Here is a 13,462-nt window from a genome sequence, read left to right on the forward strand (position 1 = left end):
CAAAAGCCATCTACCAAGAACTATGATTTGTGAATCATGCTTATGTTGCTAAGTGGTCAGAACTATACAAGGTATTTCCTACAACAAATATCTTTAACTGTTACTTATTCATTTCCTTCAAAAACATGAAAGTCTGTTCCACTTTGGGTAATCCCCAGATCTCCCCATAAAAAAAAAAAACATCAAGAGACACCACACAACATACAGCATCTGTTAGTTTGGCATACCTGGCCAGCTGAACCAGAAGAACAACAAGTGATCTATTTTCTTCTCCCATCAGAAGGTTCAGTTTGAACTCCTCATAGACCAGGTGAAGAACAAAGAAAATAGCAGGAATATGGGTGAAAAGGAGAGTTGAGTAATCCAGGCTAAGGCTCTGTAAGAAGTCATCCTTTGGAGCTAAAACTTCCAGCGGGTCCAATCCCAAGACTCTGGATAGAGGATGAGACTCAAAATTTCTGTGGTAATCAGAGCTCAAGAGATATTCCCAGTCCTAGACAAAGCAAACAGGAGAAAGAGGCAACAAACAGTGAACATACTTCCAGCAAGAGAACTCCAGAGTACAACTGCAGAGAGTTCTTCCCCTAAACCAAAACAAATACAGTTAATGTGCCACATAAGCCTTGCAAGATACATTGCACAGATTCAATTGTTAAGCTGTATCTTCCCATCCTCGCTCCAGTTATGCATAAAATGAATCAAAGCATTAACATTTAAGAAAACAAAGAGAAGAAAACTGATTTGAAGTGCCTTCTTTGCACTGACACCTTACTGCAATTCACACAGTGGCCCCAGCCTTCTTTCTACTTCCATCACAGCACATTGGGCATTTAGATCTTAACCTGTTTCATACAGACTGCAGCCTGTAAACCTCATGGGTTCACTGAGCTGTCAACCTGCAAAACCTAATGGCACGATTGTACCATTGTAGCTTGTAAGCCTCTTACAGTGGAATGCTAGTAAGCCTTATCCACTTTACTGCTTGACTACATTAAAGAAAAACAACCTTCCTATTCTTTCCTAGGCAAAACCTGGTGAATCAATCTTGAACATTGCTAAATTCAGTAAGAACCATTGCATTCAGTGAAGGATGTAATTTGATGCTCCTAACTTGCTGAAGGTGCTGAGTGAAGGAGAGAATAAGCCAACTTTATTTTAAGGGGATAAAGCATCTAGGAGACATTTGGCACTGTCAGAAAGCTGCCTGGGGTTGCTTTGTAATTCTTACTGAATTCACTCCCAAATTTAACTTCTCTGAAACTGGGACCCTGACAAGAAAGGTCACTTGATACAGACACAGCACAATGCAAAACAGCTTTCCTTCCCCCACAGGCTTGCAATCCCTGGTGAGCCCAAATCAGAGGTGTTTCTTCTGGATTGTCTTTAAAAAAAAACAACAATAAATCAACACACCCCCAGCTTTTATTTGTCAAAGAGAACCATTTCTTACTTCATCTGACCCTGTTTCTGATGGCCTAGCTTTCTTTGGTGCACTCACTGGTGAGGGTGATCCTCCAACATTAAGCTGCAAGAAATAAGACCAAGGTTGCGTAAGTAATTCACCAGTCCTAACATGTGCATTCAAACCATACGACATGATGTTGCTTTACATATTTATATTTTGCTTATATTATAAAATAGGTACTGCAATTAGATGTTTTCTACACACAGCTAATTAGGCTGGCATGTGCTGCACAAATCTTGAGGTCTGCCTGCCTAACACCTGGTATTGGCTAGGACAGAGGAAATACTGGGTATGAGCTAATGCAAGTAATGTGGGCATACACTAATTGCTTTTATTTCATCAGTATACATATGCCGACACCCCCTACTCCTCCCATCCTGTGAGTATCACAAATGTACTTGCTAGCAGGAAGTTCACTTACAGAAAACTCCAAGTAAGTCCAGTTTGACAGACGGAACTTTAAGTGCTGTACTTTGAAAACTGCAGGGAAAACCTTCTTTAGAATCTGAACTGCGTTTTGTGCTTCTAATCAAAAAAGGCTTAATTTGGACTACTTGAGTAAAATCTTTAACCCATCAGTGTTAGTACTGGAGTAAGATACTCCAGTATCTTTCTTTAATTTATTTTCACCTGAGCTGCAGGTGTTAAGCACCTTATAGATATATGCATCACAGACTAAGAATGTACACCTGAAATTTAGAAATGCAGAATTAATTCAGTGGGATCTTGTTTTTAGGACAAGAGATGATCTATTTTTTACTTCAGCACCTCTCTAACCATTTCAAACCTTGAAGAATTATCAGTAGTATTAACATAAGCTAAGGAAACAAACATGTGCACTTGCTCACATTACGCGTCCAGGTCAGTTTCTCTGTGTTATAACCCATCATATTCATGAGACAAGTGACAAATAAATTCCATTCCAAGCGATAACTTGGTCCTCCGGGGGCATTATAAGCATTGTACCACTTGACAAGCATCTGTACAGCTATCTCCTTGGGCAGGATAGCCTTGACCCCTTGCAGACATGTTTTCACTGTTGCAAAAGAGAAAAAAAACCAACAAAGTTAGGCCTGTTTTCCATTATTTCTGATCCTACTCATCCAATTAATGCTACAAATAGTTACAGTAGTTGGACCTACTTTTAACTCTCCAGAAACTCTTTCAATAAAAGCCAACCACATAACCTTTTGTTCCTTCAGTTTTGGTTAAACACAACCTCTCTAATTCACCACACAAAGCAGGGGGAGGAAGGGGAGTTTTTTTACTCATTAATGAAAACAAGCGGTGTCTGAACTGACACCTCAGCCCTGAGCAAGCATGAAAAGTATAAAAAGACCTAAAGAACAAAGAAGTTTCAAGAGTTCATTAGATGAAGCACTCAAAGTAGCAAAGCACACCTAAATCAATGGCAGCAGCTGTACAAAGTAAGCCAATAAACCTCAAAATACATCATATCAAATGCTCACACAGTCTAAGCTATGTATAAACTACCTAAAAAAAAAAAAAGGAACCCTCAAAAATCATGGAATGTATTTCACATGAGATTCTGAATCATACCTAGCTCTGAAGTGGCAATTTCAGGAATTGTAATCCGAACCATTGTGTTACTGCTGAGTTCCTGAAGACAAAAAAAAGGAAGAGTTGAACTACAAAATGCATTTCTAAGTAGAGATGGGTTCTTTTTCCATCAACTCAGAACTCATTTATGTATCAAGCTATCCCAAACTCTTAGCTATTTGCTGCACTCAAAGTTTGCAACCTCAGATTCTAGCTCCGTAGAATACTTTAAACGGATCTTGACTTGAATCACTTGTAGGAAACATTAAACTTCTATGCCTTTTAGGACATTCAACATAGAAAAATGTGGAGTTCACAACGCATGTTTAACACTTTACTGCTGATCAGGAACTGCCAGCAATGTCTTACTATACAGGGGGTTGCAACTAGATGATCTTTGAGGTCCTTTTCAACCCAGGCCATTTTATGATTCTATGAAAAATAAGTTTGACCCTTACTTTGCTTTGCTAACAAAGTCATGACTCAAGTTACAGAACAATACCTACTAAAGTTACTCTGTTGTGGACAGGATCTCTTAGAGCATGAATGAAAGTCCCATGCTGCTGAAAAGTGCAGTCCTCAACGTAAGTTGAGTCGTGAAGTTTAGAAGAATCCCTTAGCTCTGGAACTGGTGACAACAGCATACTCTGCAAAGTGGTAAAAATGATTGCTTAGAATTGTTAAAGCAAGTACCTGAGCAAAGGACAGTTAAAATGACCATTTTTAAGTGTACTAGTAAGTATTTTGAAAGCTGCTAATGTCTTTTCAAAACTGTCTCAGAAGTTCTATGAAAATTATAAATAAGGCAGGACATAATACACATACTTTAAACACTGTATTGAGGGACTTTACAAGAGAAAAGTAAAAGATTTAGCTCCCAAAGACACTTCAAAAGTTAAAAATCAACTGATCATTCAAATGAAAGATGCCCAACTTCAAATGCTAAACCCTAAATAAGCTGTTTTTTAAACCTCCGTTTTCAGTTTACAGCATGTGTTTATGAGATTTGCATCACACACCCAGCTCAGCCCTCACTGTATTTTCACTTAACCTGATGTATCAATGCATCCAAACAAAATATGGATGGAGGTTGTGGGGAAGAAGGCTGTGCATGGAAACTAGGGTGGAAAGAAAAGAGAATGGTCTTGATGAACCACAGAAATAAGACAAGCAGAGCCGTAACAAGTCCTTCACAATAGCTACATGAAGTTTAAAAGTAATAGGCTTTCTCTTGCAAAATATTCACGATCTCCTCTAGCCATGCTCAAGTCTTAATCCTGAACTACTAAGCAATGAAGGGACTAGAAGCCCCTCTTTAAAGACCATCCATGCATCTGCCTTCAGCTACTTTGTAATAAAGAAACAGATGTAGTGTTTGAAAGCTTCATTTTTACATGCTAAAGATGTTCACGAAGAAGCTCTCATGTAGGATTTCATTTTTAGCTAACAACCATTCCTAAATAGAAGATATCAGCATAAAGCAGCATTTCCATCACCATTTCTATAAGTCTAAGAGTACGCAATTTAGACAAATAGCAGATTACATTACAAAAAAAGCATCCAGTTACTTGATCAATTATGCCAAAGCTATTCAAACTAAAGCCTTTTCAAGGCAGGATTTTGTTTCTGCTTACCTCTTCTAGAGGCCCCAGATGTTTATTCAAAGTCTTGGATGGAGTGCTGACACTATCCAAAGGAGTGCTTGGCCGAGGCATTTGGTTGGACATTGTCAGGGATGGAGCAGGCAGTCCAGGAATGAAAACTTTCCCCACCTTTTTTGAACAATATATAGGAAAGCAAACAGTTGGTTTTCATGCTTGTGCTTCCACAAGCTTGCTTATATATACAAATGGTTTTATATTTTAACAGGTTGAAGGAACAGTTTAAGAAGAAGTGGATATATACTTGAACTAAAGCCTGAAGACTGCTTAATTTAATGCCTTCCTTTGGGAGAACATACACTGAAGAAAACCACCATATATGGTTAGTCTTGTACATTACTGCTACTGGTTTATTTCTGCTAAAAATTTAGCAGTGTTTCATAGGATAACCTGCACTTCCAGAGTAACTTCTTTCAAAAAAATACACATACAATACACACACATAGATAAACACACATACAGATTCTAATGTTCAAGGTCTCTGCATACATAGAAATAACACATCCCATCTGTATAAAGTTAAAAAAAATTATTTTAATGAATGAAATTCTTACTTCCTATATCCTCAATATTTTGTTTGTTTGAAAGCACTGTATTAGTTTGGCACTTTACTGTTGCAGAAAATAAGCTCCAGTGATAATTTAATTGTACCACAAGGTGCCAGTCACTCTTCAGAACCACCCTTCCAGCACTGTATATAAATTACACTCGTTAGGAGAGCATAGGCACCTTCCCAAGTGAGAAGCAGCCTACAGTAGTTTAAAATGATACCTTGTAAGGTATGATGCACCCTCCGCACAGCTTAGCTTATAACCAGAGTCAAACACTTGTTTTGGGACACAAAAGCCTGCTACTTACACGAACAATCCCAGAATAAAGCACTAGATTTCCACTGCCTTCCAGAACCAGCAGCGTATCAACACCCTGCAAGAATCAAACAGCATATTCAGCTTCTTGTATTTAACTAAAAAGATGACAAATGATGACATAAGTGACAAAGGAAGATACTTTGCAGCTAATAGTCCATAAAAAGTTACATACCTGCACTGGAGCTGCATCCTTTGCCTGAATATTGGTAACAGAACCAAAGATCAGCTGTGACTTGTCATTGCTCTCTTGAAACTTTACACACCTAGAGATTTGAGAAAACAGGAGATGTAAAAGGATTGTCCTATCCACTGTTAGAGAAAGACAAAAACAGAAAAGTTGTGTTACACAGTGCAGTTAGTTATTGTGGTATACCTGGTTCCTCCCTCCTTCCTTTGCTAGCTTTGCCCTGCTAATGATTTCACTGTTATTCCTCCAATTAAAAGCCAGTCATAAGAGGCACTGGCACCTCACATCACAACAGATTCTACTTGCTGAAGGAATAAGCATGTTAAAACTTTGATCTAGACAAATTTTTAGAGTGCTATGCCCCCTCCCCTCCCTTTTTATTTCTTTAAACCTGTCCCCAAATTAGCAATGCTCACCGCAGCTGGAGCTGGGATTCCACTAAAAAGCACAAGAACTTCTGCCCACAAAGGTCAGTGGTAATAAACACTTTTGATGCCTGGGAATTCTTCTCTCTAAATAAGACACAAAGAGCAGCATAGTGTTTGGTTTATTATAAAAACTTTAATTAAAGAAAACAATGTCCACAAACCATAGGGATACCAGACTTCAGTTAGTAGTGCCTCAAGTTGCTAAGAATGTGCCAGTCTCAGTTTCTTTCTTACGAAATAAATTAATTTTCTAACACTCCAGTCTTCACATTCATAATTTTTGGTGTGCAGAGCACATGACATTTGGCTTTGCTTTCCCATTCAGTCTTAGGTTTTAAGTTATGTTTTGCCCCTTTTCATGACAACAGGGCAAGAAATATTCCCACTGATAGAGTTTAAAAAGGGGCACAAATGCAAAAAAAAAAAGAAAAAAGAATCAGCGATGGTGTGTTTGAATCTTCTTTGCTTGAGAGATCTCACAAAAGCATTCCCCACTGTGGAGGGCTATGAGTAACACAACAGGTAAAACTATGCCAAGTGCCCAGCTTTCTTTTCAAGTGGGCTGGACACTTAGCAAGCATCATTTCAAAAAAAAAATGGGAAGTGCAAGCTCATGCACCTATCTTAATGTAGCACTATTTGCAGAAGGCTCACACTAAAATAAGCAGTTGTTTTACTTTCTTTCTCTCACCCCACTGGCAATCCCACACTTCTCTCATATTCAACATGCACTTACCTCATTTTTGTGATAGCTTCTGTCCACAGATGATCTATACACAGCTCAGGAACAATTGGTTCTGTTTCTGTTACAAGAAAAGAATCACTGCAAGTGCTCTCTGGAGAATGGGTAATACTGTGCCTCCTTGGAGACTGAACATTGCTAGATGAGTTGAACCTCTGTACTCCTGAGAATGAATGTACTCCCAGGGCAGGTGAATGAGAACGGCTGCAAGCAGAAACAAAACATTACTGAAAAGTGAGCATATAAAACCAGATAAGAAGCCCTATTAAACCAGCATGGTCATACACTAAAAACAAAAGAGAAAACCACCCTGAAACAGCAGCTAGTACAATATTAGCCTCCTTTCATGACACATCCCATCATATGAAAACAATTCTCCACTTTATGTTCAGTCATCTGTCAAAATCCAAGAGGTGAGATTTCAAAAGCAAACTAACGTTTCAAGTTCTATGGTCCAGTCTGTAAAAATGTGTCCCAACCTGTTCCCTCTAAATATGGCTTTCTTTAACTGAAAACACTCCTGAGACTCAAAAGACCTTGAGACAGACCCCAACTCCACTACAGACTGGATGTATGAGAACAGAACAACCTCTATCTCTTGCACATCCATCATTCCCTCTATGCTACGGATACAATAGCAAACAAATTTCACAAAAGCATTCCAAGAGTGCTTTCAAATGCTGTAAGAGAGAAGGCATAGTACAGCTTAGGTGGACAGATTTGTAAGGGCAGAGAAAGACAGCAACACCACATGTATAGCCTATTCTGTAGCTCATATTTGTTTGGTATCAGGTCTACACATTATGTTCAGCACCTACCTTAAAGCAGCCATGTTGGAGATGGACGGTGAGCGGGACTGCATGCTGGGTGATGACACTGATCTACTCTGGCTGTGAATAGACGAGTAGTTTTGGAAGGGTGAGGCCATAGGTGAGTCTCCTTTTGAAAGGCTCCTGAGTTGAGCAGTCAAAGAGCTGCTAGCAGCCACATTCTGCGGCGTGCCCAGCTGCTCTGAGAACTTCAGCACCATGTTCTGCTCCTGAGAAAGAAAAGACTTCTCCGTGTACTAATCACACCTGGGCAGTACCAGCTAAGAAGCTCAAACAGCTTGTTTCATCAGTTAGATGTTAGGACTATGCATCTACATCAGTAAGGCATAAAGGTACATCAGTCTAAGCAATTATTCCTTCCAACAGTGCCCTCCCTCCCAGTCACCAACACTACTTCTGTGATCCTCAGGGCAGAAAGTTGTTTGTCACTTTTCTCATGGAGGACAACAGCCTAAACAGAGTACAAACTTTCTGGTACAGTGCTTAAGCTGTTCATTGCATTATGTTATGTGGCCATTGTTTATTGAGTGATCTCCACAACTGTTGTATATACAAAAGCATGACTTTTTTTCCCTCCAATAGTCACCCTATTAATGGAATAAGTCACAAATAATCTGGCATTTCTAACAGACACGCCCAAGAATGGCACCTAAACACATACAAAAAACATATAGTGACACATAGTAATAAATTTGTACCTCTGGCTTTACTCTACGAAGAGCCCAGACAGTATGTAAACTCTGTACAGTATCGTAGGTCATCACAATGGAAGGTTCAGCATTGACAAACACAATCCTCAAGGTGTAATCAGCAACATACTGCACTCTAGCAGAGCCAAACACACCTGCTAAAGAAGTAGTTAACCTAAGTTAAGGTGAAAATACCATTTCTACAGTACTGTTATCAGACGGATTAGTAATTTTTCATACCCTTTTTGCCCTGCAATCTGGACTTTTATCCTGACCAGTTTCCCTGTTCATAAAGCAGCCAAAACAAGTCGCTTCTGACTTCTTAAAAGAGCCATTATTACACAATTTTAATACAGAAAATGCTTGAGTGATACATTAAGCATTTGATGTCAAGGCCTAAACCTACCTCCAGACTTACAGACAAGAGGTGTTATCTCATCTAAGGGATGCAGCATGCTGAACATAGTAGGCAAAGGTTCTCTAAAAAGAAACCAAACAAAGCATGTTCAAAAACCAAATGCTAATAAGCCTAACTGCCCTCTCTTGCAGTTGGTGCACATGCTGCAATCCCAAAACACTCCTCAGACCTTAACAAATTGGAGCCTGAAACCTTACACTAAAGACATATTCCATTAACAGAAGCTCTTCTGATTAACCAAGTAGAGTCAGCTGGTCTATCAAACAGGGTTTTACATTTTTCACATAGCACTTGAGAATGACCCCACCTGGTGGCCACATGACAAACTCTGTGTGACCCAAACGAACAGAACTAGCACTGGGGCAGCTACAAGGAGCAAGAAGGGAAGAAGGCTCTTAATCTAGACTCAGCTGAAGAGTTTAGGTTCCACACTAGCAGCCAGACATCAGTTAATCTGTACCCATCACAGAGTAGCAATAGTGCCAACCATCTGTTGGTGGCAGCGGCAAAAGGGGAAATATTCATGGAAGTCTAGGTTGAGTAGGGTGAACAGTGAGTTTTGTGAAGTAACAGAGCAGGAAAATACAGGACCAATGCAATTTTATTCTATAGTAATCCCAAAGGGGTCCAGCACAGATGCTAGCCAAGGCCAGCCATGAAAAGCAAAACGGGATAGCAGGCTGGAAGACCTGAGAGATGACCAAGGGTTCAGATCCAATGGAGCAAATCACTGCCTAACTCCCTCCTTCACTGGAAGACGACACTTCACTATCCCTATGGACAGGGCAATGAGAGCACAGCACACCAACACACTAAAGAGGCTACTTGCCTGAGCTAATGTTTAACCTGGTACCAAAATTAAAATGGAATACCCACTGCAGCTAGCTCATGGAAATATATTTTTTCAGATTTTTCCTGAATATTTTCAAGGCCTCTGTTTCTAATCTCAATCCTAATAAAGACTAGACAATCACAAACGCCCAGAATGTACACAAACAACAAGGAAAAGCAGAAGTGTATACTCAGTCTACTTATCAGCACGCCAACCAACCCCTTACCCTGCTTTTCATCTGTATACCCAGCCACAAAGCATGAGGTCTACCAATATGGGGCAGGATACTCCAGAGATTCAAAGCATATTACAGCTGAGAGAAAACTTCTCAATGACAATTTTCCAGTGAATCTCTATGACCACCACCACAGCCTGGAAACAACTTCCAGGACAAACCTCAATGAAATTAGGTCAGTAACACTCCATCTGCCATATCCTGTTCCCAGGATCAAACACTCTCACACAGTTAAGACAACATCATGTTGGAGGAAATTAGGACTTGGTAAATAGTCCCTTCCTAGGAATTCCAGTTTCAGCTGTCCCTGTTATGAACACACATTCTTTCATTATTGCTCTTCAATTTTCACACATCTGTATGAAATCAGTAAACGGTCTACAGCAAAGCAATCAAAAGCCACTCACCTGGGTGGACTTGGAGGTACTTCATGTGAAGAACCACTACGCTCCAATAACAAACCAAATTTTGTTGGCCAGATGTTTGCAACCTATTAAAAAAATTAGAGATACAGTCATAACAAAGATAAAGCATTTACTGTATTCATACTTTCTGATGATTGTATATCATGCTGTGGCAAAACAAGTTGCCTAAACCTTTTCTTAAGAGAAGGGTTGTGCTGATGGGCACAGCTTCTCAAACTACCACCCTGGCATACCCATACTTTCCCACATCTTACAATCTGGCTGTTACTACTTCCAGAATTGCACCAATGCCATAATCAATGCCACACTTTCATCACTGGTGCAGGTTCACCCACCAGAATGAATAATTCCAGCAGTCACCAACAGTAGCACTTTATGCACACCTGCCCACCACAGTACAGCAAGCAACCAGACAACAAGCCCACTGACGGAAAGCAAGGTGAAGCACTTACTTGGAAGGGTAAAGCAGCAACGTAATCCTTTCCATCTATGCTATGCACATTTACACATGAGCTCTGCAATATGCAGACGCACTTCTGTACTATTTCTTTACCACCTGAAACTGCAGAACAAAGAAAGAATAGTAAGATTATCTCTTTTCTTAGATATTCCCTGCACAAGAGAATGTATATTTGAAGGGGCAGGGGATAGCCTTAGAACAACAGCTCTCAGCGACTAAAATTCTCATGCCAAGAGGGCTGAGCTCAAAGTACTTAGCTGGCATTACAACAATACCAGAGAGGCAGTGGAGTCTCCTTCTCTGGAGATATTCAAGACCTGTCTGGGGGCATTCCTGTGGGACCTGCTGCAGGGCAGCTGCTTTAGCACAGGCATAGACCTGATGATCTCTAGAGGCCCCCACAACTCCGCCATACAACTTACCATCAGCTTTGTCAGATTTCTCCTGCTGAATAGTGAAGTCACACCACAAGGCCTAAAACCAAGCACAGCACAATTATGTCTGAAGAACAAGTTGATGCTACTACCAAAACCTATCTTTCTGCATTCCCCAGCATACCCCCACCCTCCTCAAGGCACTGTTTGCAAACACACACGGAGAGCCCAGCAAACACGCTGTGCTGTCAGCACGTACCTGCAGCACAGGGCTGTCAACGCTGAACGCCTTATAGGCGGCTGATGCTTCAGTCTTACTCCCTTTGCTCCAGATGACCATGTTGCTGGCCACATACAGCTCTTCATCGTAGTCCACTTCCTCACCAAAATCACTGACGCCCTTCCTCAGCTGCCAGCTTTCCTTAATTAAAAAGGAGAAAAAGAACAGAAAAACGGGATTTTGTAAGGGGAAGGTACAAGAGATGCGACCAATGGGCTCAGGAAGTGACAGACAGCTTCCTCTGCCATACTTTCCTGATGGTGTCCCCCATACAGGCTCCCCCCCACCGCCCCGCTGTGGCCCGGCCCTACCCGCTGCCGCTCGTGGATGGTGACCTCGCGGAGGGAGCCCACCAGGCCGGCTGCCCCGTCGGACGAGCAGAGCTCGGAGGCGGGCTGCAGCTCCCGCGGCTGCAGGTTGTGCGCGCCGGGATGGCGGCGGCAGTGCTCGCGGCCCCGGGGGATGAACTCCTGCAGGTCGCCGGCCGCAATCATCGTCGCCCTCTCTTCAGAGTGGTCCGACATGGGGGCCCGATATCCTCATTATTTCTGGGGCACACAGCCGGCGCGCAGCTCAGGCCCCGCTCCGCTCGGGGCACCGCCGCACACGGGGACCAAACGCACGGGCGCCGGCGGCGGCGGCGCTTTATGAGGGCGCGGCCATGTCGCGGTTCCCGCCCTGCTCCGCGCCGCGCGGTGGCCGACGGGAGGGATGGCGGCGGGCGGGAGGTGCTGTGTAGAGAGGTCCTGTGAGGAGAGGCGCTGCGGGGGCAGCTGTTGATTCCCTCCTAGCGCTGCCAAGTTTGCCATTAAACCGTGTCCCTCAGCAGCACATCTATATGTCTTCTGAGCAACTCCACGGATACTGTAATACTTTGCTGTTCCAATGCCTCACAAACCTTTCAGTGCAGAAATTTTTCCTAATACCCACCCAAAATCTCCTCTGCTGCAAGTTGAGGCCGTTTCCTCTTGTCCTATTTCACAGAAAAAAAGATATAAATAAAAAGAATGATAGCCTACATTTACAGTAATAGAACATAGGGTTTAATTTTTGTGTGTGGTGCTATTGCTGTAAGTCAAGCAACAGAACTATGCTTCCAGTTCAGCATCCAGAAGCTGTATTGATGATAAAAGTAGAAGATCCTGATTGCTGGGGGCTAGGGATGAACATGTTAAGTTCCACAGCAGACCACGGGTTCCAATAAGGCTGGGGAATGAAGCTATTAACTATTTAGTAGATACCAGAACTAGTTACCCAAATATAAATTATTTTAAAGGACCTTTAGGTATTGTATGCCGGTAGTTGGGACCACAGGATTAGATGTGAAACTGGAAATTTAACAAATGAGTTTTTGTGTGCGCCAGAATGCCCTTTACTTCTCATGGGATGGGATGTGTTGAACAAATGGGGAGCTCGGATCCAAATCTTTATGAGAACAAGGATTAGATACACATCCCACAAGATAATCCTGACAGACACCAGTCTGTTTGTTACAGGAACGCTTGAGAGAAGAAAGCAAAGGAAAACAAGTAACTGAAATTCCATCTGAAATTCATGCAGTAGTTCCTTTTGTAAGGGAGACCGAAAAGCCAAGGAAAGACAAATCTGCTGAGCCAGTAAAAGTAGAATTTATGGCAGGAGTTAAACTGGTAAGACAAAAAGAATATCCTAAGAAGCTGGAGGCCTGTATTGGGCTAAAACCTGTAACTGAGGATTTCCTAAAGTAAGGACTGTTACAAGAATGCCAGCCTGTATGTAACCCTGTTAAAAAGCCACGTTCTCAAGATTATCAATTAGCGCAAGATTTGAGAGCTGTTAGTGAAGTAGTTGCCAATGTGCATCCTGCAGTTTGGAACCCCAACATTTTGTTGACAACTAGAGTTGATTCTAATGTTTACTTGACCGTTCTAGATATGAAAGATGCTTTCTTTTGCATTTCCTTGGAAGAGCAAAGCCAGAAATTGTTTGCTTTTGCATGGGAAAGCCCAATAACAGAGACAAAGACCC

General features: G+C 41.7%; 1 protein-coding gene across 8 annotated transcripts in view; it reads right to left on the minus strand.

Moving 5' to 3' along the window:
- ANAPC1 (anaphase promoting complex subunit 1) overlaps positions 1-12,135 on the minus strand; it is a 33,890-nt gene extending 21,755 nt beyond the window's left edge. For 2 of the 8 annotated variants that reach the window (XM_419303.8, XM_040697752.2), the window contains exons 1-18: positions 11,767-12,135; positions 11,435-11,596; positions 11,224-11,275; positions 10,794-10,903; positions 10,324-10,406; positions 8,838-8,911; positions 8,441-8,589; positions 7,731-7,951; positions 6,907-7,116; positions 6,159-6,254; positions 5,728-5,818; positions 5,545-5,610; positions 4,660-4,797; positions 3,532-3,672; positions 3,026-3,086; positions 2,314-2,501; positions 1,451-1,525; positions 228-493 (exon numbers count right to left, since the gene is read on the minus strand). In XM_419303.8, the coding sequence (XP_419303.4) occupies positions 228-493; positions 1,451-1,525; positions 2,314-2,501; positions 3,026-3,086; positions 3,532-3,672; positions 4,660-4,797; positions 5,545-5,610; positions 5,728-5,818; positions 6,159-6,254; positions 6,907-7,116; positions 7,731-7,951; positions 8,441-8,589; positions 8,838-8,911; positions 10,324-10,406; positions 10,794-10,903; positions 11,224-11,275; positions 11,435-11,596; positions 11,767-11,979 (2,396 nt within the window). In that variant the 5' untranslated portion in view covers positions 11,980-12,135. Of the gene's footprint in view, positions 1-227; positions 494-1,450; positions 1,526-2,313; positions 2,502-3,025; positions 3,087-3,531; positions 3,673-4,659; positions 4,798-5,544; positions 5,611-5,727; positions 5,819-6,158; positions 6,255-6,906; positions 7,117-7,730; positions 7,952-8,440; positions 8,590-8,837; positions 8,912-10,323; positions 10,407-10,793; positions 10,904-11,223; positions 11,292-11,434; positions 11,597-11,766 lie in introns of those variants that run through there. The other 6 variants (XM_004940129.5, XM_004940128.5, XM_004940127.5 and 3 more) reach the window with 6 other exon arrangements.
- Positions 12,136-13,462: the final 1,327 nt, after the last annotated feature.

This window comes from Gallus gallus, chromosome 3 (genome assembly GCF_016699485.2).
Source record: "Gallus gallus isolate bGalGal1 chromosome 3, bGalGal1.mat.broiler.GRCg7b, whole genome shotgun sequence".
NCBI classification, from domain to species: domain Eukaryota; kingdom Metazoa; phylum Chordata; class Aves; order Galliformes; family Phasianidae; genus Gallus; species Gallus gallus.